This window comes from Coloeus monedula (genome assembly GCF_965178545.1).
Source record: "Coloeus monedula genome assembly, chromosome: 3".
Lineage (NCBI taxonomy): Eukaryota > Metazoa > Chordata > Aves > Passeriformes > Corvidae > Coloeus > Coloeus monedula.
In genome coordinates this window covers 116,432,144-116,459,238 of record NC_138783.1, presented here as the reverse complement: position 1 = coordinate 116,459,238, position 27,095 = coordinate 116,432,144, and the positions used below count along the sequence as shown (strand labels likewise).

General features: G+C 42.7%; 1 protein-coding gene across 2 annotated transcripts; it reads left to right on the top strand.

Annotated features, from left to right (window-relative positions):
• SH3BGR (SH3 domain binding glutamate rich protein) lies at nucleotides 1-27,095 on the top strand. Of its 2 annotated transcripts, XM_082278280.1 has the most exons (7): nucleotides 1-189; nucleotides 6,776-6,961; nucleotides 13,318-13,398; nucleotides 19,879-20,034; nucleotides 23,225-23,254; nucleotides 25,483-25,590; nucleotides 26,590-27,095. In XM_082278280.1, exons 1-6 carry the CDS (start codon nucleotides 145-147, stop codon nucleotides 25,546-25,548), a joined length of 564 nt encoding a protein of 187 aa, XP_082134406.1. In that variant the 5' UTR covers nucleotides 1-144; the 3' UTR covers nucleotides 25,549-25,590; nucleotides 26,590-27,095. The 2 variants fall into 2 exon arrangements, with proteins under 2 accessions (XP_082134406.1, XP_082134407.1); XM_082278281.1 differs by lacking the exon at nucleotides 13,318-13,398.

The following is a 27,095-nucleotide window of genomic DNA, read 5'->3' as shown; positions in this document are numbered from 1 at the left end:
AGCTGCCGGATTGCAGGGGGGAGGGGGCATCCATTTAGGACCCGGCTTAGCCCAGGAGCTGCGGAACATTTGGATTCCTCCTGGGATCGTGGTGACTTGTGGATAGCAGGGCTGCTCTGCTGATTCACTTCCATCACCGTCAGCATGGTGATCAAAGTCTTTGTCGCCACATCTTCGGGGTCCACAGCGGTAGGTGGCTCATTTAACATCCTCCTCTTACTGCTGGGATCAGGGTGGGAAATTAGCCTAGGAGATGCCAGGAAACAGCCTGCACATGACAAAAAACCCACTGGAATTCTCAGCAGGAATAAACCTCAGTTTTATTCTGCCCTGACCACCTTCTTGAAAGCTGCTTAAGATGTAGAGAATTCCTGTCAGTGCAGGCTGGCTTGCCTGTGAGCTTTTACCACAGTTCTAACATTTACATCTAAATTATCTGTCATTTCATAGATTTATTGCTGTTTGGGAAAGTATCTGCAATATATATACCCTGAAGAAGAAAACAGTGGGTATTGTATTTGCACAAAAGCAAAGGTAGACTGAAAATAAAGTGTTTGTTTTTAAAAGAGACTTTAGGACACTACTCCTGTGAAAGGGGAACTGTCTAAGAAAGAGCCTGGAGCTGGATAAAGTTTGGCAGAAAAACTTTCCCAAGCCCCTTCCTTTTCCTGAGTTTTGGGAGGTTTTTTGTTTGCTTGGTGTTTTCTTTCGGTTGGTTTTTGGTTTTGGTGTGTGTCTGCTGCAATGCTATACTGATGATTTTTAGCATTGAGATCTACTGCTGTAGCTGTCAGCGGAGAGTATCAGCCGAAGGGAAGGGCATGTGAATAGTAGGGAGGTTGGAAGTCCGTGGGAGGTGGGAACCGGGAAAGGACTGTTTCCTTTTATATCCAGTTCCCAGATGAGCTCAGATTTCAGTTTTCCTTTGGCACTCCCTCCCTCCCGGTGACACGGCTAAACAAACTGGTTGGTGCTTGCACAGAGCTGTAACTACATCTCCATCTCCCTGACACCAGCTCCATTTCTTTAAGAAGCTTCCAGAGTGGAAAAGCTCCAAGAAACACCCACTGTTCATGGGATCATCACCTGTAGGAAGTGAACCGGGGGTCGTTCACTAAAGCTCCATTGGAATACTGCTGAGGCAGTTTGCAGTTCTCTCACCCAACCTGTTCCTAAGCCTGACACTCTAAAATTGCTATTGACATTTAGCATTCATCTTTTTAAAAATAATAAACCTCAGATACAAGGGGGGAAAAAAAGAAAATATAAAAAGAAGAGGAAGTTGGGAAGTTCAGATTTGGTAATTTGCAATTTGTAATAAAGCATTTACTGCTCAAGAAGCTTTATAAATTGCTCTGTGCTGTGCATGGGCACTCTTCTTGCTCCTATTCGGCCTGTTTTGATCTGAAGACTCCAAAAGAAATTTATGGAATCTTTACACAGCAAAATTCCTCTGTGTTTGCTTCTTTCTGGTGTGCTGGGTGTGTGTGCAGCTGTAGCAATCTCAGCCTGTGTTCAGATTGCTGATTCCAAATTGCAATGCCAAATAGACCCAGTGTTCAGCTGGAGTAGTTTTCCACATTTTTTGGTGAATATGGATGGAAGGTATCCTTTCAATGAACGTTTAATGAGTTCTGGTATGCATAAAATAAAATTGACCCACACAAGAAGTTAGCACAAACATCAATATATCACTAAAATCCTATTAAATACAAATTTTGTGTCAAGCATGTACAGCTTTTCCTGAGGAGAATTAATTTAATCCCTAAACATTTTAAATTGGAAGTTTAAATTGTCCTATTAGCACTGGTGATCTCTTCAAATTTAGTGGCTGATCTCCATCAGATGCATGTTCTTGATTTTGAATTTCAATATAAGATGGGCCCAGCCTTTGGTGTAAATTAGCAGTGGATCACTGGCAAAGAATAAAAAACATCTCTATTTTATGTCATGCTCACCCTACTCACTGCAAGTGGTTTTCATTTTAATAAATATTTTGTGCAAGTGAATGCAGTGAACCCAGTGACATTCTGGTGCTCTGGATCAGATGCTGGAATGTTGTAATTCACTGTGGCTCTGGAGCAAATCTGCTGTCTGTATTTTTCCCCTTGATGCTTCAGAAATTTATTTTAAATATCTTCATCTTTATTATCTTTCTGCTCCAGACTTAGCTGATATTGAACTATTCATTAAGGCAGGCAGAAGTGGAGACACTTATTTATAGCACTAAAAAGCACTAATGCTTGGCTTGGAGCAAGAAGTAAAAAAATAAAATATTTTTGTTGCTAGTCACAGAGGGGTTTAGGATTTGGTAATATCCTGCAAGATTCTAAACTGTGGGAGAAAGAGGATTCGTGTCTTACACAGAGGAAGTCTTATGGTCTTGCTTCCTGCTGCTCATGGTTATGACACCTCTAAAATCCTTTTATTTCCTGTGGTTTTGGTGACGTTTTATCGGCCTCAAAAAGCAGCATAACCAGCAGGTCAAGGGAGGGGATGGTGCCCCTGTGCCCCTGTGCCCAGGTGAGAGCCCACCTGCAGAGCTGCCCCAGCCCTGGGACCAGCACAGGGAGGACGTGGAGCTGCTGGAGAGAGGCCAGAGGAGGCACCAGGATGAGCAGAGGGATGGAGCAGCTCTGCTGGGAGGAAAGGCTGCGAGAGCTGGGATTGTTCAGCCTGGAGAGGAGAAGCTCTGGGCTGAGCTCAGGGTGGCCTTGCAGGGCCTGAAGGAACTGACAGGAAACCTGGAGAGAGACAATTTTGAGGGCCTGGAGGGACAGGAAATGGGGGAATGGCTTCAAACTAAAGGAGGGCAGGGTTAGATTGGCTATTAGGAAGAAATTCTTTATTGTAAGGGTGGGCAGGCCCTGGCACAGGGTGCCCAGAGAAGCTGTGGCAGCTGGAAGTGTCCAAGGCCAGAATCATGAATGGTTTGGGTCGGAAGGGACCTTAAAGATCTTGTTCCAACCCCACTGCCATGGGCAGGGACACCTTTTACTGGACCAGGTTGCTCAGAACCTCATCCAACCTGGCTTTGAGCACCTCCAGGGATGGGGCGTCCACAACTTCTCTGGGCAACTCTTACGCTCTAGCTGGATTATATTTCTTTACAACTTTTTTTCTTATTTTAAGGGACTAGTACCTAGGGATGGTGCAACTCAAGCTTTGCTGAAAGAAAAAATGGCATTGCTGAAATAATATCCTGCTCATCACCACTTTCCAAGTAATCTATGCCCAAGTAATTTGAATTCTCCCCATGCCATCAGACACAAGTGAGGCTCCTGCAGTCTCATCCATTCTGGGAAAGCCTTTGCATGTCCTCTGTGTTGTTACATCCTAAATTTCCCTCTGTGAGTGCTGCTTCCTGGAGAGATTCTTTTGGTTGCCCACTTAGTGCCACCCACAGCAAAGGTTTGCTTTGTGGTTTCACACTCGGTTGTGTCCCAACCCTTTTGCTCTGCCTAAACCCCTGTAATGGTGAGCCTTAAGACACAGCACATCTTCTGCTCTGCTTATGGTCATTGTCATAGTAAGAAACTCCTTGCCTTTTCCTTAAGCAGCATAATTCCATGTAACTTTACTTTTTTACCTCAGCATTATTTTTTTCACACCATTTTTTACCTAATTTTTGCTTTCAGGCCTTGTGCTGCCTGAGCCTCCTGTGCATTATGAGCTTCATGCTGAAGAGAAATTGCTAAGCCAGGTTTAAAAGTTACAGCTTTTATAAGCAGGGGAGCACAGGATCTCTGGCTCCATTTCCATTATCTCCTCAGAGGCACCATCCGTCTGGAGCAGCAGCTATTCCAGGAGCCCTATCTCCTGCAGTGCCTGTGTCCAAAGGCACAGGCTGACCCTGGAATTGCAGCTGACAGCACTTGAGTGCCCTGGCTGTCACAGCGTGTGATGTTACTCCTGGTGCTGGCTTGTGCAGATACTATTAACCATTTAAACAAACATTATCCTGCCACTTTCTCCAGTGAAATGTCTCTTGGGCAATCCTTTCTGCTGCCTGAATGTGTTCTGCAAATAACTCTGCAACTAAATAGCCAGTAATAAAATTATCTCTGCTTAAAAAGAGAAAATAAGAATAGAAGAAAGCAGCAGCTTTCAGCTCTGTCAACTGCATGGCTTTTGACCACTTTGGATTAGTGTTTCCATTCAAAGTGATGTACTTTTTTTAGCTCGCCATAAACCTCTGTTGTTGTCATAAAAATGTACAGCATTTAATGTTTTTTATTTTTTATAAGCAAGCATATATGTAGATAGATGCTTCTTTATTTTTACGAGGAAAATAAATTTTATTCTTACTCATGAGAATTCATCTTTCCTGCATAATAGGCTATCACTCTACTTCAGCTTTTCTGTTTTATTAGATTATGGAAATACGTAATCCCTGATTTACTTCTCATCTCATTGCCTGTCCCTCTGATTTACACTAGCTCAGTGCCACTTTCATTTCAGGTGTTGAGATGTCAAACATATGGAGAACATGGTTTCAAATCGTAACTGAGAAGAATTTCCTTGATGCCTCATTCTAGTTATGTCTGGTGGCAAGTTCTTTAAAAGCTGCTTAGGAGTAACATTCCTTTAGTAGGGAAGTATAGTGAGTGTTACATTTGCAGAGTAAAGGGATGGGTTATCAGCTCAATGCCTGCATGCCAGGCCTGTACAGAACCAGAATCAAAGGGAATAGGTGCCATGAGTGAATTTTAGGTGTGACAGAAGCTGTGTGTGACAAGCTCTATTTCTATGTGACATATTCTTCGTGGTCCAACTGGAACGTCATTCTGTAATGGGGGATGTATTTAAGTGCAGGAGTTCAGCTGTGCTGGATTTTCTTGAGCCTTCACTCATATTCGTGTATTATATCTCAAGGAGCAATGGCCATAAACCAAAACACAAGAGGTTCCACCTCTACTTGAGGAAGAACTTCTTTACAGTGAGGGTGGCAGAGCACTGGGACAGCTGCCCAGGGAGGGCATGGAGTCTCCTTCTCCGGAGACATTCCAAACCCACCTGAACACTTCCCTGTGTCACCTGCTCCAGGTGACCCTGCCTTGGCAGGGGGCTTGGACTGGAGGATCCCTTCCAATCCCAACTATTCTTTGATTCTGATTCTGTGAAATTTATTTATGCCTAACATTAAAGAACAGAGACAGAGAGAAACATGGCTCACAGGAAGCTGAATGTCATATGTGATTGGTGGGAAGGAGGCTGTTCCATGCTGAGGAAAATATGTACATTTTCAGACCTCTACTGACTTCAGGCAGGATCACCTTAGGTATCTATGCACCACATTCCCAGATCTGGGAACACAGTAGGAGGCTTCTTGCTGAGCCTCATTTCTTAGCTGGAGTTTTCACTGCATCCAGGGAGGAAAGAAAGAAGCTGGGGGGTGGGTGTATGGTGGGAGGGATGTAGTGGCAGCACTCTGGGTGCTGACAGAAAGTGTTGAATCTCAACTCCAAAAAGTTTGAGGGCTACTGGAGAAGTGAATTCAACTTCAGGAACTTCCAACTTTCAGGAGGAATTTCTTCACAGGAAGCATTGTCAAGAATTGGAAGGGGCTGCCCAGGGAGGTTTGGAGTCCCTATCCCTGGAGGAGTCCAAGGAAGGCGTGGACGTGGCACTCAGTGCTCTGGGCTGGGGACAAAGTGGGGTTTGACAAAAGGTTGGACTCAATCATCTTGGAGTCTTTTCAAACCTAAAAGATTCAGTGAACTTGACTGTCATACATGAAATCCCTATTTGTGCTTGGTCTTTGCATATTAAGTGCTTTAATTAATTAATTTTGAGTTCATTATTTTTTAAATTGAATGTTACAATTAACCCATCAGCCCAGGTACAAAAATCCAGTTCCATTATCAGTGTTTTCATTTGTTTAAAGTCGTTTATTAAGAGAGTTGCACCCTTCCCAGTTAAAATTTTCCCAGTTAAAAATCACAAACTTGCCCCTTCTCAAACTTCAAACCACTGGTACACCATAAGAGTTACCTTCCCTGTGTTTACTGTGTACTTTTACAAGTGTTTTGAGATGTGTTGGACTTGCACTCTGATTCCAAGGCCAAAGCCCCCACCCAGTCTTAATAGCCAGCAGCTATTTTTAGCTACAGAGCCATTACTCTGCAGGCAAGTCCCATGGCAACCTGAATACCTGAATTTTAATGAAGGTATTGTATTCCCTTATCTCTAACTGATACCACCCCCCTTGACAACGATGAGCCATTGGTGGTCAGAGATGATCCATCAAAGGGAAAGCACCAATCGCCTTGGACCGAAGGGGCGGGCTGTGGGTGGGCTGTGGGCGGGCTATGGGCAGACTGGGGCCGGCGCAAAAACTATAAAAAGGACGAAGCCGAGAGGCGGGCTCTCTTCTCTTTTCCCCTCTTGCTCTCTCCAGACTAGCTGTGGGAGACATCGGTGCTGGGCATTAAAAGCCTTACCCCTTTTAAGGGGCTTTTAGTAATTTTTTAAAGTCAACCCAGCACTGCAAGTTCTTTTTCTCTGCCTGAGGTCTAGTGCTGTCTCAGCCAGAAGATCTCAAATCCCTGCGCTCCTGGGGCATACCATCTACTGAGCCATAGGATCCCAAATTTTTATATTTTTCTGATTTCTGTAATTTTTCAATTTTTCTGTTTTCAATAAATTAATCTTTGTAAGAGTTGTCTCATTTCTCACATTGACAAACTTGCCTGAGTTTTTGTAATAGTAGTTGCTTTTAGAAAACCATTTTCTTTTTAAAGAAGGAATGTTGTTTTCCCTCTTTCCTATCCAGATAAAAAAGAAACAGCAAGAAGTCTTGGGCTTTTTAGAGGCCAACAAGATTGACTTTCAGCAAATGGACATAGCAGGAGATGAGGACAATAGGAAATGGATGAGAGAGAATGTCCCAGGTGAAAAAAAGCCTCAGAATGGAATTCCCCTCCCGCCACAGATCTTCAATGAGGAGCGGTACTGTGGGGTAAGAATCTGCTTGGAAATTTAAATATCTTCAGAGAGTGGTTTCTCACAGAAAGGGACTATTTTCCATTAGTAGGAAGTGTCAAACAATCTCCTTAAAACAATTTGAGATTCACTGTGAAAGAACAATTCTCAGGAAGCATTTTTTAAGCACAGAAAAGCAACGAAACAGAAGATTATTTCTTTTTGAGAGCAAAATATGCATAAAGGGAAAACTGGCTGGAGAAACTTCTTGAAGTTTCAGTTAATTTTGATGGAGAGTGTTGATATTTTGTTTGTTTGGATTTATCTGGGCTTCAAGGATGTCAAGTCAATATGTGAGGTACCAGAGGCTGTGAAAAGGAATCTTGCCTTTCCATTGTATTATACAAATAAATAGGAATGTTTGTTTACTGAAATAATTCTAGAATGGGGTTTGACTTACTGAAATTATATTGCTTATTCAATAAATGTCCAACTCTTCATAACAGCAACTGTAGTGCTCATCAGATGCTTTTATATTTTCATATGTGCTTGTAACAGGTTCTTTCTCTTGAGACAGTTTGTTCAAAGCAGAGAAAGATAATAATGTGCCAGTATGAATATTAGGACTGTGAATCAAAGGAGATAATCTGAGAGCTTTTATTTTCTCATCGTCTGGGTGGAAATGCCCAGACTGGAAAGCGCTCAGATCTGATGGCTGAAATGAACCTGCAAGGTGCTCTGGAACACAGGGCACACAGTGAGCCCAGTTTGAAGTTACTGCACAAATCCAGTGTGAACTACTGCAAGGTTGTACTGGGGGAGCAGGGATTTACAAGCCACTGAGTTTTCAGAATTAACTTCAGTGCTCTCAGAGCAAAAGTTGATAATATGAACATCGGAGTGCAGCTGTTTCCTCGTTTTCTCTTAGAATTCCTAAAAGAGAACTTGGTGGGTTGGAGTTCACGTGCATTTCAGCATCCAGTCTGCACCAATAAAAAGTATAATTTGAAAAATCTTACTCTGGGTTTTGTGGCGGCCAGCGCTGCAATAAATATTTCTGATGTTCCCTGGAGAAGTTATAGAAGGAATTAAAGAGTAATTGCCTTATAAAGTGTTGCAACTGGTCAGTCTTGACAGTAAATGATAAATACACAGTTCTTACTCCATGTCTAAAGCTATTTCAGGAAGCCGAATAATCTACATCTTGAAATAAATTTAAGTGAACAAATAGCCCTTTGCAAAGACACCTCCATGGGGAAAGGAGTTGCAGCTACTGATTTAAAAACTCAATCAAATTTACAATTAGTCTAAAAGTCTCCAGAATTCTAATGTACCCAGCTCTCAAAGTTCAGAGCTAATGATCCCAGCGGGTGCATAACAAAGACTAATTTATAGCATCATTATTTCCAAATAAATAAGGTAATGAGGTCCATGTCGGTGCATGAGCCTTACCCTTCTCCCCAGGGGAAGGTGCCTTGAGGGAGCTGCACAGGGAGTGTGGCGTGGGCTGAGAACATGGCCAGGGGCTGCCAGACTGCTGCAAAATCCTCCCAAATGGCACATTCTACAATGAAAACCTGGGGATTTGCATCCTGCTTCTCTGTATAACCTGTGCAGGGCCAGCAGAGCCATTGCTCTGAAATCCAGAATTTTTAGGCTGGTTAACATTTATCTGATACATCTTCCCCTGTGTCCCACTTCCTTTGGCCTCAGCCATTTTATTAAAAATATCCCTGAGGATTGCAAAGGTCTGTGTGACTCCAGTCCAGTATCTTGAATTCATGAAAGTCCTTTTAAAATATGTTGCTCTCATGAGCCTTTAAGGCCCTCACTCTTGTGGCATCTAAAACCCTTTGAATTTGTGGCCTGGCTAAATGCAGGCAGTTCATACCCATTTCCTGCTAGGCCCCAATCAGCCTTTAGCTTCAACAGCCCCAATCCAATATACTTTTTAATGGGAATCATATCCTCTATTAATCTTCATTTTGCTGTGCTAAATGAGTCAAGCTCTTCACACCTCTTTTTTTTTTTTTTTTTTTTTTTTTTTTTTTTTTTTCTGTCATAAGACATTTTCCTGCTAATTTTTATGTTCTTAATTCCCAGGTAGTAGCTTTTGGGTTTTTTTCTTTTTTAAAGATGAAATCTGTTACATTTCATTTTTCCCCATTCTTCTTTCTGGGATCACTCTTTTCTCTCATTTCCCTTCTTATCAGTGATCTTATCAATTGTTCTTATCAATGTTTGGTTCCCATTCACACATGTGCATGTGTGTACACATTGCATCATGATTGCCTGGGAGATCTGGCCTTGGGAGACAAAAAGTCAAGATAAAATATTTCCTTCCTTAACCTGAGAAACAGAGATTTAGAAAGATACATGACAACCTTCAACTATTTTAAGGGCTGTGGCAAAAAGCAAATTATTGGTCTGAATTCAGTATAGACCCTGCTTTGAGCTGGAGGTTGGTCTAGGTGGTCTCCTGAGGTTTCTTCCTACCTGAATTATGTAGGATTTTGTAAAATATGTTCTGCTCCATGTCCACTGGAGGTGGGATGAGCTGTATGAGGAGAAATTGCAGCAGAGGAAGTTTAAGTCAGACATCAGAAAATACGCAGTTTTCAGGAGATTGCCCCATTATCTCATTAAAGGTCATTAGCAGTGGATCAGAGAAACACCTGTCAGGAATAATGAAGTGGTTCCTGCTTTGGAGGAATGGTCCTCTGAGACCTTATCCAATGTCCTCTTCTGCAGCTCAGTGACATTTTGGGAGTGGTCATAAGGAAAGGGGGTACTGGGGACAGGTGAGGAGTCTCCTTTTTGTGCTAGAATAGAATGACATGATGAGCAAGCAAAGTCAGTCCTGCTGCTCATCTGCTTTTCTGCTGGCACATAAAAGTGTCTGCATCTTCTGGGTGACCACGAAGAGCTGCTCCACTCCTCAGCTTGTACTGTAAAGTGGAGGTTTCTTGTGGATGGATTTTTATGAAGATGCACTGCCTGAAAGCAGTGTTTCCACCAGGTCAGAGAAGCTTAAAACTGTCTTATAAATAGCTCAGATCGTATTTTTCCCTCAGATCTTTGGTATTGCCGCTTGAAGAAATAGATTAGAAATTGATTCATTTTGTATGCCTTGCTACAGTACCAATTTCAAGTATCCATTCGAATCTATCAGTGCTGGCAATTGTGTCCTTATTTGATCTTTTTCTTAAGCTGCTTCTTTGCTCATGTCTAGACAGACGTCTGCATCTGTGTCACTTGCAAAATGTATTGAGCACTCTGTTGCTCTTGTCTTTGCTTTTGCTTAACAAAACCCTTAGAAAACTAGGAAAGAAATGGAAAATAAACATCTGTTTTTCTTTGTAAGCTGAAATCCCTGCTTTCTTCTGTAAACTGAAATCGGTAGACTAAAGTACCCACATACATACTTTAAAAAACATCTCTGAATTATTAGGTAAGACTTTCATTTGATGTTGGAATGTACATTTGCCGCCCAGAAACCAACTGTGTCCGGAGCTACATCCAAAGCAGTGTGGGCAGAGGTGAGGGATTGGGATTGTGTCCCTGTGCCCCTGTGCTCAGGTGAGAGCCCACCTGCAGAGCTGCCCCAGCCCTGGGACCAGCACAGGGAGGACGTGGAGCTGCTGGAGAGAGGCCAGAGGAGGCAGCAGGATGAGCAGAGGGATGGAGCAGCTCTGCTGGGAGGAAAGGCTGCGAGAGCTGGGATTGTTCAGCCTGGAGAGGAGAAGCTTTGGGCTGAGCTCAGGGTGGCCTTGCAGGGCCTGAAGGAGCTGCAGGAAAGCTGGAGAGAGACAATTCCCAAGGCATGGAGGGCCAGGAGCCAGGGAATGGCTTCCCAGTGCCAGAGGGCAGGGCTGGATGGGAGATTGGGCAGGAATTGTTCCCTGGCAGGGTGGGCAGGCCCTGGCCCAGGGTGCCCAGAGCAGCTGGGGCTGCCCCTGGATCCCTGGCAGTGCCCAAGGCCAGGCTGGACATTGGGGCTTGGAGTAGCCTGGCACAGTGGGAGGTGTCCCTGCCCATGGCAGGGGGTTGGACTGGATGAGCTTTATGCTTCCTTCCAGCTCAGGCCATTTTATGATTCTATCAGTTCTGTAACTGCTAAAGTCAAATTTTATGGAAATATAGGGACCTCTGGAGGTTTTTAGTCCAGCCTGCTGCTCAAAGCAGGGTAGCTTTAAAGTTAGTTTATATTGCCTGGGGCTTTGGCCATCTGAATTCCATAAGACTCCAAGTATGGTGTTTCCATGCCCTCTCTGTGTGCTCTGACCTGGTGCTCTAGCCAAAATAGGGAGAAGAATTTTCTGTTGATATCCAGTTGACAAATGGCACCACTTAGACCATTTATGTCTTTTCATACAGATAAAATTATTGCTTACCTGAAATAAATTGTTCCTGCTCATTTTTCTTACTGCTTGCCTTGGGAACAATTATCTTTAGTCATTCAGCAAATGAAGATGTGAACAAGTCACCATTAGTAAAGCATAGGTGCAAATACACAATAGAAAAACTATTCCGTGATCACTGTAGACATTCCATTATCTCTTGTTTAAGACATGATAGCTTCCTCCTCAGTGTGAGGAAATAAGTGACCTTCCACTTACTGTGGGATGTCATTGCACACTCTCTGTTGCCAATGAGCACCTGATATGATAGAAGATTATACCCACTTCTGATAAGGAGTTATGTGGTCATTCATATATTTCACTTGTGTCCTCAGCTCTGGTTACCTACAAGGCTTTGTGTTTCTTGAGAATTTTCGTACACTTGCCATATGCTGCTTTTCCTCAAAAAGACATATAAAATATCAATTCCACTTCATGGCCTTTCCTTGTTGTTGTCTTCTCTTTGTTCCCCTGCTCTTGCCATGTCATGCCATGGTTTGCTCAGGCTGGTTTATGAGTATGTGGTGTTCAGGAGGGCACAAGTTTCCTGTGTTTGCGTGGCCATGTCAAACTCCAGCCCTTCAAATTGCAGAAAATCCTCATTTTCTTGTTTGCTGCACTACTCCTAAATCTCTGAGTCAGATACAGACACTGCCTGTGTCAGACCAGAAGGAGAATCCCACAGCAATGGGAAAACAGCAAAGAGATGGTCTGAGAAATGGGTGGCCTGGAGCAGCAGCAAAATGTGCTCCAGGGCATCTCCTAGATGGGGCAGTTCCCACTGGGTGTGATGGTGTGAAAGCCAATCTGTCCCTCAGATAAATCAGTGAAATGGGTTGTCATTTGTCATGTCTGTAAAGCTCTTCCAAACTGCACTCTAATGTCATTGATTCTGCTCTTGTTGACATTAAGGTGACTTCTAAACCATCCACTCCAGCCTTTCCAATAATTTATAGTCTGGAAATACTAAAACAGTTCAATAAAACAACTCAGGTCCTAACCCAGCTTTACAAATAAGTCTCAAAGATGACTCAGCACCTTATTATTTACAGGCTTCTATTCTGGGAGTTATTTGGGATTAGAGAAAGGATGATAACATGATCAAGGCAGTAGTGTAGGGCTCAGCAGGACATGTTCAGTCCCCTGTCCCAGAGCTGGGTGTGATTCTGGGCCAGTCGCTTCTGACTGGAGTTTCTGCTGAGATCTTAAACACTTTCTGATTTTTACCTGAGTAAGATGTGAGCCATGAACTTCCCAGTAACAAAAATGTGATAGCAAAACTTCCTTAATTGATAGGAGTGTTGTACAGGTGAAAACAGTAAAGAGCATGCAAACTCTAGATGGCAGGATAGGAGGCATCCCTGGTCTTCTCAGTTCCATTTCCACTGAACACAGGCATTTCATGTGATGGTTTATAATTTCATTTCACCAGTGCACCAGAAATTTTGGCTGGTACATGGATACCAGAGAGAGCAGCACAACCCTTTCCTAAGCTGGTCTGAAAATAACTTCATTTTCTAACCAGAGTGCCTTTCTTTAAAAGAAAGTTTCCTTGTTATCATTTCACTTGTGCTATCGTGTTGACTGTTGCCTTTTATTTGCCACAAAGAAGTTCCAGAGTTTTGAGGGCCTATTTTGTGTCCTTACTCACAACAAGCTTTATCTTAATGTTTGAATGGGAATAGCTTTGCCTGGGAGTGTACAGCTGAGGCACGTTAAAATGAGACACTTAATTTTATCTGATTCTGACATGGATGGGATATAATTAAAGTGTAAGTCTCTGGAGAGATTTGCTCATATTCATTTTGCCACCCTGTGTGAAACTCCCTTTATCTGTGTTTTTTTCCTGGGGCTGAGACAATGCAGACAGTTGTACAAATGCATGGTCATTCTCATCAATGTAGGATTTGCCTGGGCTGGTCTCTTCCTCCTGTGCTTTTTATTTGATTTTTGATACCAATTCTCTGTTGGTTTTTTTTTGTTCCTTTCTTAGGATTTTGAATCCTTTTTCTCCGCTAAGGAAGAAAATATTATTTATTCGTTCCTGGGCCTTGCTCCTCCTCCAGGCACAAAGGTATGGACTTCTATCCTTCCACGGGGATCATTTACTTGATTTTAATAAAAGATGAACATAGGCAGTGACTCAGCATGTCACACAAGAAGCACTGACAAGCAATACATTAGATGTTGAAGCAGCAAAGTGTTCTTAGAGGGAAAAAAAGTGGCTGGTTCAGTAAATACTAGAAAATACTTCTTTCCTCCCTTCTTTCACTGCAGGCTTGTTACCATGGCTCCAGCTGATGGGTTTGTTGATGTTGTTGACACAAAGCAGTGTTTTATTGTGTTCAGCTTTTAAACGATGCAGATTCCCTGACTTGGTTTCTGGGTCGTGTTGGTTACAAGAAGCCTTCTCTTGCCCCTGACTATATCAGAGGGTTTGTCCTGGCCCCTGACAGCAGGGCTGGGATCAGACCCATCCCATCCTTCAGTGGCACCATGGAGCTCACTCACTCTGCCTGGAGGAGAAAGAGGCTCACCCAGCCCTTCACCAAGTCCCTTTGGCAAGTCTGCCCGTGGTTCTCCATCACATTTTGACAATGTTCTAATGTATTTCTGGCAAAAGAAAAACATTTTATTTTGGGGCTTTTCCCCCTGTTTTTACCTTGTGTTGTTTTTATAGAAAGCAAAGTGTTTTTTCTTTACTAGAATCTTCTTCTAATTAGAAGTTTTATAACTGAGAGAATTACAGCTCTGCTATCCTGAGATCATATTAGATGGTAATAAAATGTTGCCATCTTTAACGTGGGTGAGCCAACAAAAGGAATTAATCAAGGGAGTGATGAGCCAGAGTGACAGGAGAACTCTGCTGCCTTGTGGTGACCTGGCTGAGGATCTGCCTTGGAGCAGGAGATCTGCCTTTGGTCCAACTCTGCAGCAGCTTTGAGTGAAACATCATTGGAAATGTCTCTGTTTATCCTCTTCTGTAAAAGCAGAGAAAAGAAAAAAAAAGAGCCTTTGCTAAGTGCTTTGAGAGCCACAGCTGAAAATACACCCAGGGGAGGGCTCCAGTTATAAATGTCTTTGAGTCCCTCCATGATAAGGAGAGTGATTTAAACTTTCTGCTTTAGCTGTGCCATCTCCCACCCAGGGAAATAAAAATGACTTGCCTACCCCACAAGGGTCTTCTGAGAATTCATTTAATTAACATCCAGAAAGCCATGAAGGGCTTAAAGGACTGCAGGTATTGCATATTATAATAATTATAAAAGATATGTGGAGAATCAGTGAGATAAAGAAAATTGCATTTTTCTACCTTCCCACTCCACAGATTATCTGCTCCTTCATGCAAGGTCCTGGTAGATGCCATATCTATGAAGCAAAGTAACAATTTTTTAGAATTCATTTGTTCCCAGCTGTCAGCAGAGGCTATTACAGTTTCTACTTCGTGACAACCTTGGAAATGTTGAAAATAATATGTTTGGTGCATTCTGCTGGGCAGATTCGTTTGTCAGTGCCATTGGTAGCAGGCAAGTCTTGTTTACACTGATTAACTGCTGCCTTGGTGGTGGCTTCAGTCCAGAGAGTGCAAATAAGTGACAGTGTTTGTAAAGTCCATGAAAAAGTGGGATTTTTATAGTCTCCCTTTCAGATCCTATTTCTGTTTGAGAGAGACACATACACTTCTTGCAAAGGTGTCTCTCAGCATCTTCACTGCAGGAGAGGCTGCCTGTGCTTTGTCAAACAAAGAACTCTCCTGCTCTGCTTTTGCTTCTGCTTCCTCCTCGTTCTCTGTCAGCTCGACCTTAGATAAGCACAATGAATGGCTTGTGACACTGATTTCCAGCAGCATAAGTCTGGAATTATAAGTCAGGTGTGGAAGAGATGCTGATGATGACACATATGATAAGGTTTCCTATTAATCCCTTCTTAAAAAATTGTGTGGGTTTTGGGGTTTTTTTCTGGAATGAAGCAGCAAACTCTAAAGCATGGAATTACCACAAGGCAGTGAGCATTTGCTTTCTAGGGATTTTTACCATGCTGAGACATGAAAAAGATTAATATGAAGCTGATACCTCCTTGGTACTCTTGTCCTAAAATATTCTGTTTATTTTTCCATCTATCTTTTGTCTCATATTGCAACAGGAGTAGAGAAGTTCTTTAATGGCCATGATGCTGTTTCACAACACAGTCCAGCAGCATCCTGAGCAGGGCTGTCTTGAGCCTATTTCCTAGAGGAAGCAGATGAACCTTTCGGGGCTCCCTCAACAAAATGTAACTTCCCAATGCTTGTAGTTAAATTTATTGCCAATTCATTGCCATTGCTGAGTGCAAAACGCACATTCAGTTCTGCAGATTCTCTGGTTTTGTTATTTCTATATATCAATATATTCTGTATATTAGAGTGCTGCCCCAGCCCTGGGGCCCAGCACAGGGAGGACGTGGAGCTGCTGGAGAGAGGCCAGAGGAGGCAGCAGGATGAGCAGAGGGATGGAGCAGCTCTGCTGGGAGGAAAGGCTGCGAGAGCTGGGATTGTTCAGCCTGGAGAGGAGAAGCTTTGGGCTGAGCTCAGGGTGGCCTTGCAGGGCCTGAAGGAGCTGCAGGAAAGCTGGAGAGAGACAATTCCCAAGGCATGGAGGGCCAGGACAAGGGGGAATGGTTTCAAATTGAAGAGAGGAAGTTTAGATTAGATATTAGGAAGGAATTTCTTCCTGTGAGGGTAGTGATGCACTGGAAAAGGTTGCCCAGAGCAGCTGGGGCTGCCCCTGGATCCCTGGCAGTGTCCAAGGCCAGGCTGGATGGAGCTCTGAGCAGCCTGGGATAGTGGAAGGTGTCCCTGCCCATGGAACAAGATGATCAACCCAAATAATCCTGTGATTCCATGATTCTGTGATTTTATCACACCAAGTACTTCCTTAAAGGGTGCAATGTGCCCATAAAATTCAGTGACTTTACAGGAAAGCAATCCATATTTGTGGTGCTTCAGCAAGGGTCTCTTAGCTCACGTCATCCTCTCTCCTGTTGCCTCCCCACCACAGTGGTTGTTGTGTTTTCTAAAGCATCATTTAACAGGGCCGAGCAGAAAGTTTTATGTGCCTGAGAGAAGCAGCAGACACAGTGCTTGTGTTAATAAGTAATTTAATCTATTAATACCAAATACCTCCTCACCTGAAGGAATACCTGGTCTAGATTAATTCCAAACATGGTTCAGGGCAGGGTTTTAAGGGCAGCTGTACCTTATGCCCGACTCAAAGATCAATCAAATTCATGATAGATTTCTGAAAGATCCTGTTTAATCTTGGATTAGTGACCTGATTAGTGATGTCCCAGTGGGGTACATGTGTAGATCTGAGCTACAACCAGATCTGAGCTATAACCAGTGCAGTTTGTATGTTTGGGATTGGGTGTGTCAGTCTCAGCTGCCTCAAAAGTTGGGTACATTTTTTTTAAAGCTGGCACCACTTTTATGCTCAGTCTGATGCAGTGAACTCAGTGATTTACGTGAGTTGAGGGTCTGTTTTCAAATACTGTGCATACTTGAAGCCTTAATCCCACTGTTCTTGATCTTAATATCCAGAATCTTGATATCCCTGAATCTGTAGATACTTGAGCTTAAGTTAGTGGAGGAAGGCTTCTCCTAAATCTGCTTTGAATTACAAATTTGTGCTATGTGCATTTTATTTAAAGAGAAAATGACCTGTCAGCCAATCTTTAGAAATGGTACTTCATTTTGAATTAGTTGAAAATTAAATTCTGTGTTTCTATGGAGAGCCAGTGTAGCGATGATTTTCTGAATGTCAGAGTTCTCCATATAATTAACAGGAGCTCTGTGTGTGTGTGTGTTCTGGCTGATAACACACTGCTTCTAGAGTTTAGTTCTTTTAGCTACCCCTCTTTTTTGTGCCTTATGATCTAAGTATATGGTTGATCTGAGATGGATTCATACAATATGGTCATTTCAATTAGGATGGTCTCTGTGGTCCTTATGCATTTTATGTGCCAGCCAAAAATAGTGAGTGCATGGATTTTAATGAAATGTTAATATTTGTGCTGAAAACAAATATTTAACCAATTTCAAGGCCAGGTTGGACTCAGGTTTGAGCAACCAGGTCTAGTGGAAGGTGTCCCTGCCCATGGCAGGGAGGTTGGAACGAGATGATCTTTAATGCTTCTTCCCCAACCCAAACCATTCCATTTTTCTATGAATTTAGTTTTCATTAACACTCTCCTTTTCATTTGAGGAACTTCTTCTGTAAGAAGTTACCATTTCCTTAAGAAAACAATGTATTAACACAATGTTGCACAAGGGAATTTCAATGTATGTTTGTGTTATTACATATTTTAATCTTCAAAGATTTTGTTAGCTTTTGGGGGAAAAGTAAACAGTAAACCAAGCCAAACAAATGTCTCTGTATATCTGTTTTTAATAACAATGCCACCAACATCAGAGTGCAGTGAGCCCACAGCTTTATGTGTACTTGAAATGAAATGATACTGCCAGAAAAAGAAATTGTCTTTTCTCCCTCCTCCTTCCTCTGGCTCCTTCTGCTCACTCCCAGCTGCTCATTCCTCTCCCCGAGCATCCCCCACGTGCTGGCAGGAACATTTATGCAGCTGTGTAACAGAGTGTGAAGCTGGTGTGAGGTAGAAATGTTTTGCTTTTTAAAGCTTTAATCTTGATCAGCTCCAGTTCCAGAGGAAGAAGAATCTTTGGGACCTTTGTGCCCACTCTCTTTTCACTGCAGGTTACTTAGATGTAAAATTGACTTTCCATGATTCAGGAGAAAATTGCCAAAAGAGCACCAAGTCTTACAGGCAGTCGAGTTTCAGGAAAAACATCAAACTGCTGATATCCTCTTCCTAATGTTCCTAAGCTCCCTTACATCATTTTTGTCCCTATCCAGCAGAGCTTGTCAGCAGGAGGACATCTCTTATGTCCTGCAGCGCATCTTGGGACAAAGATCCCTAAGCCAGTGCTCAGCCAGTCAGCTCTGGGGATAAAAACCAGCCAGCCACACCCTGTTCTGAAGGATAAGTGCACTGGCTGAGGAAATATCTATGATGGAGATACTGGAGGAGAACTTGTGAAGCTTAAAGGAAAGGGGAACTTGACTGAGGGCTTCTGTTTAACTGTAGAGACAAATGAAATTATGGAAAAGCAGCAAACCCCAAACCAACCAGGTGGCTGAGTTGTAAGGGTTTGGTCACAGGGATGGGGAAGGAGTTTGTGTCCTCTTGGGGATGTGCTGCTCTTCCCAAAGCGCGTGGGACTCAGGATGACACAGGACACAACCTCCCCTGAGTCCAATCCTCTATTTCCAGAGGAAACTACCCCAGATAACACCTCTCAGAAGGGGTCAAATTTCCTTTTAATAATTAGGTCCTTTACCTCAGCTTCTCTACTACCAATCTCTTCTGAAATCTCCCGCTGATGATGATTAGAATTTTTCTTCACAGCCAATTTGTACTCGTTCTGCATCTACCTCAGTGCTCTTCCTTACCCTATCCCCGTCTGATGTTTACTCTGTTCTATTTTGGGAGTGCCATCATATCCCCTCACAGCATCACTTTCAATAGATTAAAGCAATGAAGCTTTTTTTGTCACCCTTTCATAAGACAGCTCTCCGCTCCCTCAGATGTTCCTTCCCCTCTGCACCTGTTCCAGTCTGAGTTTCTCTTTCTTGAGCCTGAGTGACTAGGATGGTACAGAGCAATCCAGAGGAGGTTTTGCCTCACCTCATGCATCTGAGGATCACATTTTTACCTCTTGCATTGTCACATCATATTCATGGCTCAGTTATCCTGTGCTTATTTAAATATATCCATCTTTTTCTTCCTTGGTGATCATTAACTAACAAGCTCCCAAAGTGCAATAGAAAAATCACTTCCTAATCTCTGACCCAGAATTGCTTGGCCCAAATAAGGTGACTTTTCACTTCATGCTCTTGCATTTCATCCTATTTCTGCTGTTCCACTCGAGGCCTCCTTTTATCTCACACAGTGTGGGAGCCACTGTGACCTTTCACAGCCACCTGGCTGAAAGGACACCAGGATATTTTTGAAATAAAGAACCTCCCAGGTGGTGCTTGGTCATGGTGCTGGAACAAATAGACTTGATTGAATGATGCAGGAAGAGTTTCCTGATGTTTTTATGCGAGAAAGTTAAGAGACTAAATGTGAAATCCTTTATTACTTCTGTTTTCCTGTAGCTTCTGGATGATGTTTAATTGGAATTCATGCTGGTGGAAAAAGCTTTTTTCTCTTGAAGCTTAAATGTGCCATCAGGGTGAACGCTGGTTTCTATTAAACTTTCCAGAGAAAGGTTAGAGAATCTGCTATGCTGAGAAGTGCTTGAATTCATGTTTTCCCCACACAAAGCCCACCAGGTCAACATGCCAGCAGGTGTTCTTTTCACAGGAGAAATACACCCTAAAAGGGGGTATTTTCATTTGAATTAGAAAAACACTTTCCCAAAACAAGAAAGTCAAGAATTTTATAGAAATGAATTGTTGGTTGTGTGCCCTGAAGCTTAAAATGACTTCCCCTTTGCTACCAGGAGACTGAAAAGTCTGATGCCACGGAAGATAAGTCTGAATCCAAGGATGAAAAGTCTGATGCCACGAATGAAACTGAGGCACACACAGAAGACAAGGCAGATGAAGGGGCTCCAGAAGAGGCTCAGTCTGACCAGACACCACCAGAAGGTCAACAGGTAATTTTTCCTTTCTCTTTGTGATCTGAGGGTTTTACCTGTGCTAAGCACATGAAACATAAACCCACAGGCCCTCCTAGTGTGCCCTTCTGACTGATTGCAGAGCAGTCCTGCTTGTCTTTTGGGTGTATTTTCTTTGATATCAGGATGATATGAAACCTAGATAAAACTCCAGTGAGCTTTGTTCTGGATCTTGAGTAACAGCAGCTGCCTCTTGCCACTTGTTACCACAAGCTTTTAATTTTATCTTGATGGTCATTGGGAACCAGAGTCTAGTTATGGAGGATAATTTAGGACTAGACATCTGAGTCCTGCCTGTGTGAAAAAAAAATTGCCACTCTCAATGGCCAGCATGTGCAGTGCTCGTAAATCTGGGTGATAAATGTTTGGTGCAGATCTGACAGTGCTTTCTCCAGGCCTTGCAGAATCCCCTGGGCAGTGCAGAAACAGAGGCCAGGGTTTTCCTTTCTGTCTGCTCCTGGTAATGATCTCAAACTGCAGCTCAGTATGGATTTAAGGATGGATTTATTTGGATGCTGCAGCATTGGGTGACACTTCCAGGGAATCAGGCCTGCTGCTGCATCAAGCACTCACTCTTGTCATGTTCTTTTGTGGTTTGGAGATCAGATGGTCCCAGGGGGATATCTGTCACAAATGCATCATCTCTTTCATTAAAGATCAGAACAAATGGAGTTTGGTTGTTTTTTTTTTTATCTAGCTGCAATATTTCTCCAGAGGAAACACCTCTCTGTAGACCTTTCCCCATTGCCCTTTTTAATAATGAGTGATCCAGTCACTGTTAGGCTGGAAAAGCCTCTTTGACACACCCTCATGCAAGTCTCAGCCACTGGGAAGTCCCACTCATAATTTCAAAACAGTGATGAGGAGAGACTGTCCTCAGTGGGAACTAAATTCCTCCTTAAGGAAAATTATATCCAAGCACTTTTCATGTTGCTATGAATTTCAGCTGGCAGGTGAGTGCCATCAAATTCCTTTTTTCTCTGGCTCTTGAGAGGAGCCAAAACTGCAGTGCATCCCCTGGCTAGCCTGGGTGCCTGGCTGGCATTCTGCTTTAATGTTTTCCAAATGAGAACAGAATGCTGGAACACATCTGCAAATGTGTCCAGCAGCTGTGTAGGAGAGGTTTTGCAGTGACATCATGCAGTACCACTCCTATGCAACCAGCACCTTGCTCCGTTTCTCACAGAAAGGATTGGAGCTGAAAGTGGAAAATAGATTTCTTTTCAGTTTTTCAGGGAGGGGAGAGGCAGAGGAGAGAGTACAGAAAACATTTATTGCCCTGTTTGACACCCACTTCCCGTGTCAGCCAGAACAAATCGCTTCAGTGCCCTGGCATCTGCCTGCCTTGCTATAGTTCATCCCAATTATCACTCCTGTTGGGATGGCATGAATCATTCTGTAGGAACTCTGCTCTTCTCACTCACTACAGACAGCACACAGAGGACAGGGTTAGATGAGAAGAGCAACTCTGAGGCAGCTACAGCAAGGTGAATTCCACCTTTTGCCCCTGTATCTCATTTTATGCTTATAAAAGAAAGTTAAAATACCATTTCCTTATCTGGGCAGGGTTTTATGAAAGTAAATAAGCTCAAAGACTGCCAGATTGCCATCAGAGTATCTCTACTGGATGTTAAGTCCTGAAGGATACAGGTATTTTCAACACAAAAAATTGAAAGATGGCAGTTTTATGTTCTGTGGCTGAATTAATATGCCAGGGGGAATTTAGTATTGGAATTTTGGCCTTGTTTAGCACTGCTTTAAACCATCTCAAAAATGACTCCCATTTGCGGGGTGTAACCAAGCCAGCTTTTCTCCAGTGACTTTGCAGGAGAAATACCAGCACTGTGGAAAAATTCTGGAAGAGTCTTGGCAAGGTAAAATTACCTCAGCCTTTGCCAGTAAGCAAAGATAAGATAGAGACAGATACCAGAACAAACTGGGACTGTCTCAGCCGTGGGGCTGCAGGGAGGGTCCAGGCCTCAGGAGGCTCCTCCAGTGCTCGGTAGCAGGGGATGGTCAATGTGGAGGCTGCAGCTCTCTCCAGCTTCTGCTGCCCTTCCTGGGAGATGCAGAAATCCAGAAGCTCCAGCTTTTTGTCTCAGGCTGATATGACCATGAGGAAACCATGGATGTAGTGCCTCTCCTTCTTGCTTTGTCTGTCCCTTTGGTTTTGAGTTTCTTGAGGAAAAGGCTAAGCTCCAGCACGACATGGACCTGCTGGTCACTCGATGTGCTGGTAGTAAGTTTTCTGTAGTTTTACTGCCTGATTTGGATTTCAGATTTAAGCTTGGAGGTTAGAATATCTTTTAACTGGTGTCCCAGTTAAACCCGTTTGCAGTACAGATTAGGTTCCCTTCAGAGCAAAGCTATTTTAGAAACATGTTCAAAAATCATATTATAATGCAGGTCTGTATCCTGTCTCAGCAATTCCCCAGGCCATATTTAAACCCAGGCACTGCAACTCACTCCCTTAACTCATTCCCTGAAAACTCATATCAACCCCTCTGCCTTCTGCTTGGCACTGTGACATTTGCCTCTTCTCTCTGGGATTATGTGTAGGATCAGCTCTTTCCCCCAACAGGCTGCTTAGGATCTAACATTAAATTCTATTCACTTTGTACATTTATATTTTTTTTCTTTTTTATCTCTCTCATCACTTCTGCTCAATCTACAGTCTAAAACCAGCTTGTATTATTTTTTATTCCCTGTTGAGCCAAGGCATCTGTTGCAGCCTACAACAGTTAACAGAATCACAAGCCAGATTCTGAGTGATGATATATAGCGTAGATAAAACTCTCTGTAATTCTGATTTAACTTTCATTTTGCAGACCAGCTAATTACCAAAAAATCCCACAGAAACTCCACCTGAACAAGCAAACAAAACCCAGCTCCAAATCTTTGCTTGCCAATGAAGCAGATTTGATTGGAAGTAACTGAGGAAAAGGGAGCTTGATTTAATGATTTTTGTAGCCCTTTTCCAACATAAAAGTTAAGCTTGAATGTGCATTGTGAGTTAATTTGGAGGATATTATCTCCAAGTGAATCCAGTGAATTCCACATAATTTTCCTAAATTCAGTGTTTAACTTCTGATGTGTTTTCCCTGTCTGCCTCCTGATATTCTTTCTTTAATTTATGTTTTCAACATTGTCTTTTGTATCTCTTCTGTAGGAAGGCAAGGAAGAGCATGCAGCAACAGGGGTACAGTATACCTGGATATTTTATTACCATCTTTTGCTTGTGTGTATTTAATTCCTTTTCAGTCCCTTTGCTTCACTCAAAAGCCAGTAGATTCTTATTCATGAAAGTAAATACACAACAGTCATATTCTACAATATAATTCTATAATTATCTCTACTGTCATAACAGTAGAGATAATGATGGGTCATATTGTGGTGTTATTGGCTGGAACAAAGATGGGCCTTTAATCATTAAAATCTGTAAATGGAAGACAAATTGTCTGTCACAGATTCTTCAGTAAAATTTGCCAAGGACTCCCAAGACAAGTCTATCTTTGATAATCACTCACTGACACCATGCTGTGATTGCATTTTGAGTGTGAAAGATTCATGCTGACAATTTAGGCAGTTCTGCCCATAAAGGAGATATTTTCCTCGCCAGAATTTGTACAACCCAGGTGCAAATCCTCAGACACTTTTCTGCTTTGCCCAGACCCTCAGGATCACCCAGTGCCACCCCAGCAGCACCAGCATCACCCCAAAGCCTGTCCCCAAGGGCCACATCCAGACTCCTCCTGAGCACTCCCAGAGACAGTGACTCCACCACTCCCTGGGCAGCTCATCCCAAGGCTTCACCACTCTGGCAGGGAATTTTTTTTTCTAATCTCCAATCTGAAGCTCTTCTGATGCAATTTAAGGCCATTTCCTCTTGTCCTTTCACTTGGCAGCAGAGCCCGACCCCCCCTCACTGCCCCTCCTGGCAGGGACTTGTGGGGAGCAGTGAGGTCCCCCCTGAGCCTCCTTTGCTCCAGGCTGAGCCCCTTTCCCAGCTCCCTCAGCTGCTCCTCCCAGGATGTGTTTACCAGACCCTAAAGCTCCTGGACCCATGAGCAAAGTATGGGAGCTCCTGGGGTTTCTGTTGAGGGCCATCAAGGCTGGTTAGTTGTACCCTGGCACCACCAACTGATGTTTCAAGCCAGAAAAAATTCCCCCTTTTTTTTTTTCTGTAAAAGTTAATTGACTTGAATTTTGAATGGCAGTTGGTAATACCTGAAAGATGTGTCTCTCCTGGCCCTGTATCAGAGTTCTCATGAGATAAAGAAAGGCACCTTTCTTGGGGGAAAATGCCCACAGATGCAATATTCCTTTGGCATAAGAACTCCTAACCCACTGATGTTTGTATTACATTCCTGCTTTTGCAGGAGTGATTCTTTAGTGCAGTGTTTTTCCCTGAAAAACGATTGAAACCAGGAATCTGATTCCAACAGCTCCATCCCCAAGGAGATATTTAACCAGGATTTTACTTCAGGAACTCAGGTGTGACTCCTGCACAGACAGGAGGTGTCCAAGAGACAAAACAAAGGTCTCTGCTGCTTGTACACGAGTTGCAGTCCTGACTGAGAGTTCATTATGGATTCTTTGATTGGTTGTTTGATTATGCCAGGAAGAAATTCACATCACTTTTGCAGTCTAAGCAATCTGTGAAGGGATGGCAGATTGAGATAAAGCTGATTTATACACTTGGGAGTGGCTTTGGAAGAGGAGGAGAGGAGCCCACAAAGCAATTTCCAGTTGTTTTTCAGAGTAGAGCTTCATTTACTTTTGAAAGACAATAAGCAGAGATTGTTGTCTGTGTTGCACAAATTCAAGCTTTCAGATAACTGTTGATTGAAGCAAAGGGCTGTTTTCCTTCAATTGTGGCATTTCTCCTGCAGAAAAAAGTGAAAGAAGAACTTTTGAAATAGAAACAAGGCTCTATTATCTGATTCCAGATGATTTTTAGATCATTCAGGAGTCTAGTTCCTGTGCCATGAATCTTTACTTGTTTGCTGCTCCAAGAAATATAATTAAATTATATATAGTTGTATAATTATAGATATTGTATATATATAGTATATATTGTATAATTTTAATTGTATAATTAAAAATACTAAACTTTTTGTCATATTTACACTTATTTTACATTCTCATTTTGATCTTAAGCATCTATTTGCATCTTAGCCACTTGCTCTAACCTCCTTAAGAAAAGGGTTCTTATATTACATCACTTGCCTATTAACTCCACAAACTAAAGCTCTGGCATGTTGAGATTAAAAAATACACATTAATTCTATTTTTGAATCTCAAAGAATATTGCATTTACTAGAAACAGAACAGTTGTAAAAGCAGAGCTCTGCATTTCACGACTGTTTTTTCTTTCAATTCCTGTATGGTAACTACAACTATTTTCCCTAAAAAAAAAATAAAAAGGAAGAAGAAGAAAAGCAGGGAGAGGGAGAAGAAAAGGAAGAGGTGGAGGAAAAGGAAGAGTCTTAGTACGGTTCCCTATGACACAATATTTCTTGAACAGGTTTTCAGGTAACTATTGAGATATCAAGCACTGTTTCTAAATACCCTTAAAGTAACATAAACTTGCAAATTTTGTAATTATTGTTGTGGAGGGGCAAAGTGTCCATGCACAAAGTGCCCAGCTGATGACTCAAAAGTAGATTTAACTGTTGCTACTTGTCTTTCACACAGAATAAGAATTCTTCCCTCTGCTTTCTTACTCAGCTGCTGATTTCACTGTGGCTTTTAGGAGCTCCATGTCTCACATGAATCCCTCTCTCAAATTTAGTTGAAAACTTAAAGTACTGGTAAGGGAGAGGAGCCTGACAAGAAATATGACTCAGTATAAAATTACTGACAATAGGCCACATTTAAAACCTCAAAACAGGAAGCATCTGGAAGGCAGAATATGTCCTGTATAGGTGTGTGAGCATCCAGCACTGTTCAAGTTCTGTCAGCATGTGCTTTCTCATTTTAATGTTCAGGTTTTCTCCTTCTTCTGTCCCTTCTCCCCTGCACTGAAATACAGATCAGAAAATCATGGACTAGGGAGAAACTGTAACCTACAAGAGAGTTGGAATTTCCAGCAGATTTCCCTTGGGGTGATGGGACTTCGTCCTGATCACAGATACAAAGTGCAAAATGCTCTTTCTAGGACTAGCAGGATCCATAGAATCATGGAATGGTTTAGGTTGGAAAGGACCTTGAAGATAATCCTGTTCCAATCCCCTGCCATGGCAGGGACACCTGCCACTACCCCAGGTTGCTCCAAGCCCTGTCCAACCTGTCCTGGGCTGGATTTCCAGCTGACCCTGAGATAGTTGCCAAAGGTTTCACCAAGCAGATGCTGGTGGGATTTTCCATCACCTCAGCAGGGCGGGAAATCCATCACTCCTTTCATGCCGCCTCTCCCAAATCCGGGTTCCTCTTTTGCATGGGAATTAATTCATCACAACATTGTCCAGAGTTCAGATCTGTAACACCACAGAAGTGCTGAGTTCTAATCTAATTTTCTTTGTTCTTGTCCAGGAAGCACAAGCTGGAGCCGCCCCACCAAAGAAAAGAAAATCCCTTTCCCAAGCAAAGCACCACTACCTTTTGTGCCTGTAGAATAATGAACACATAAACATGAACAGAACACAGACAGCACTCTGTCCCACCTGTAGCCTTTATATATATATTTGGTATTCCAGTTGCTTGTTAAAATGGGTCTTATGTCTGACAGATGATACTTCAGTCAATTGTTCTGTGTTGGGATAGTTTTGTCCATGTCACATTTAGCTTGTGAGCTCCCAGGGCAGGAACCATGTCTCTCTCCACGTCTAAACACTGCCGGGCACGTTGCTGCCACTCAGCAGCCGACTGCACTCACACCAGTGACGTCTTCAGAGGAAAAGAAATCCACCACTGAAAACTGCAAAGAGGCTTCCTGTAAAGAAGCCATGTGAGTCATTTCTCCCTCAGCTGGCATTTGAAAATGATTGAGATTCCCATCGTGCAGCAGTTTAAATAAATGTGTTTTCTGTTGTATCTGC

Coding starts and splice junctions, on each gene's coding strand:
- SH3BGR (XM_082278280.1), top strand. CDS start 145: ATGGTGATCAAAGTCTTTGTCGCCACATCTTCGGGGTCCACAGCG. Junction 13,399..19,878: donor CTCCTCCTCCAGGCACAAAG/GTATGGACTTCT, acceptor CTTTGCTACCAG/GAGACTGAAAAGTCTGATGC. Junction 20,035..23,224: donor CACCACCAGAAGGTCAACAG/GTAATTTTTCCT, acceptor TCTCTTCTGTAG/GAAGGCAAGGAAGAGCATGC.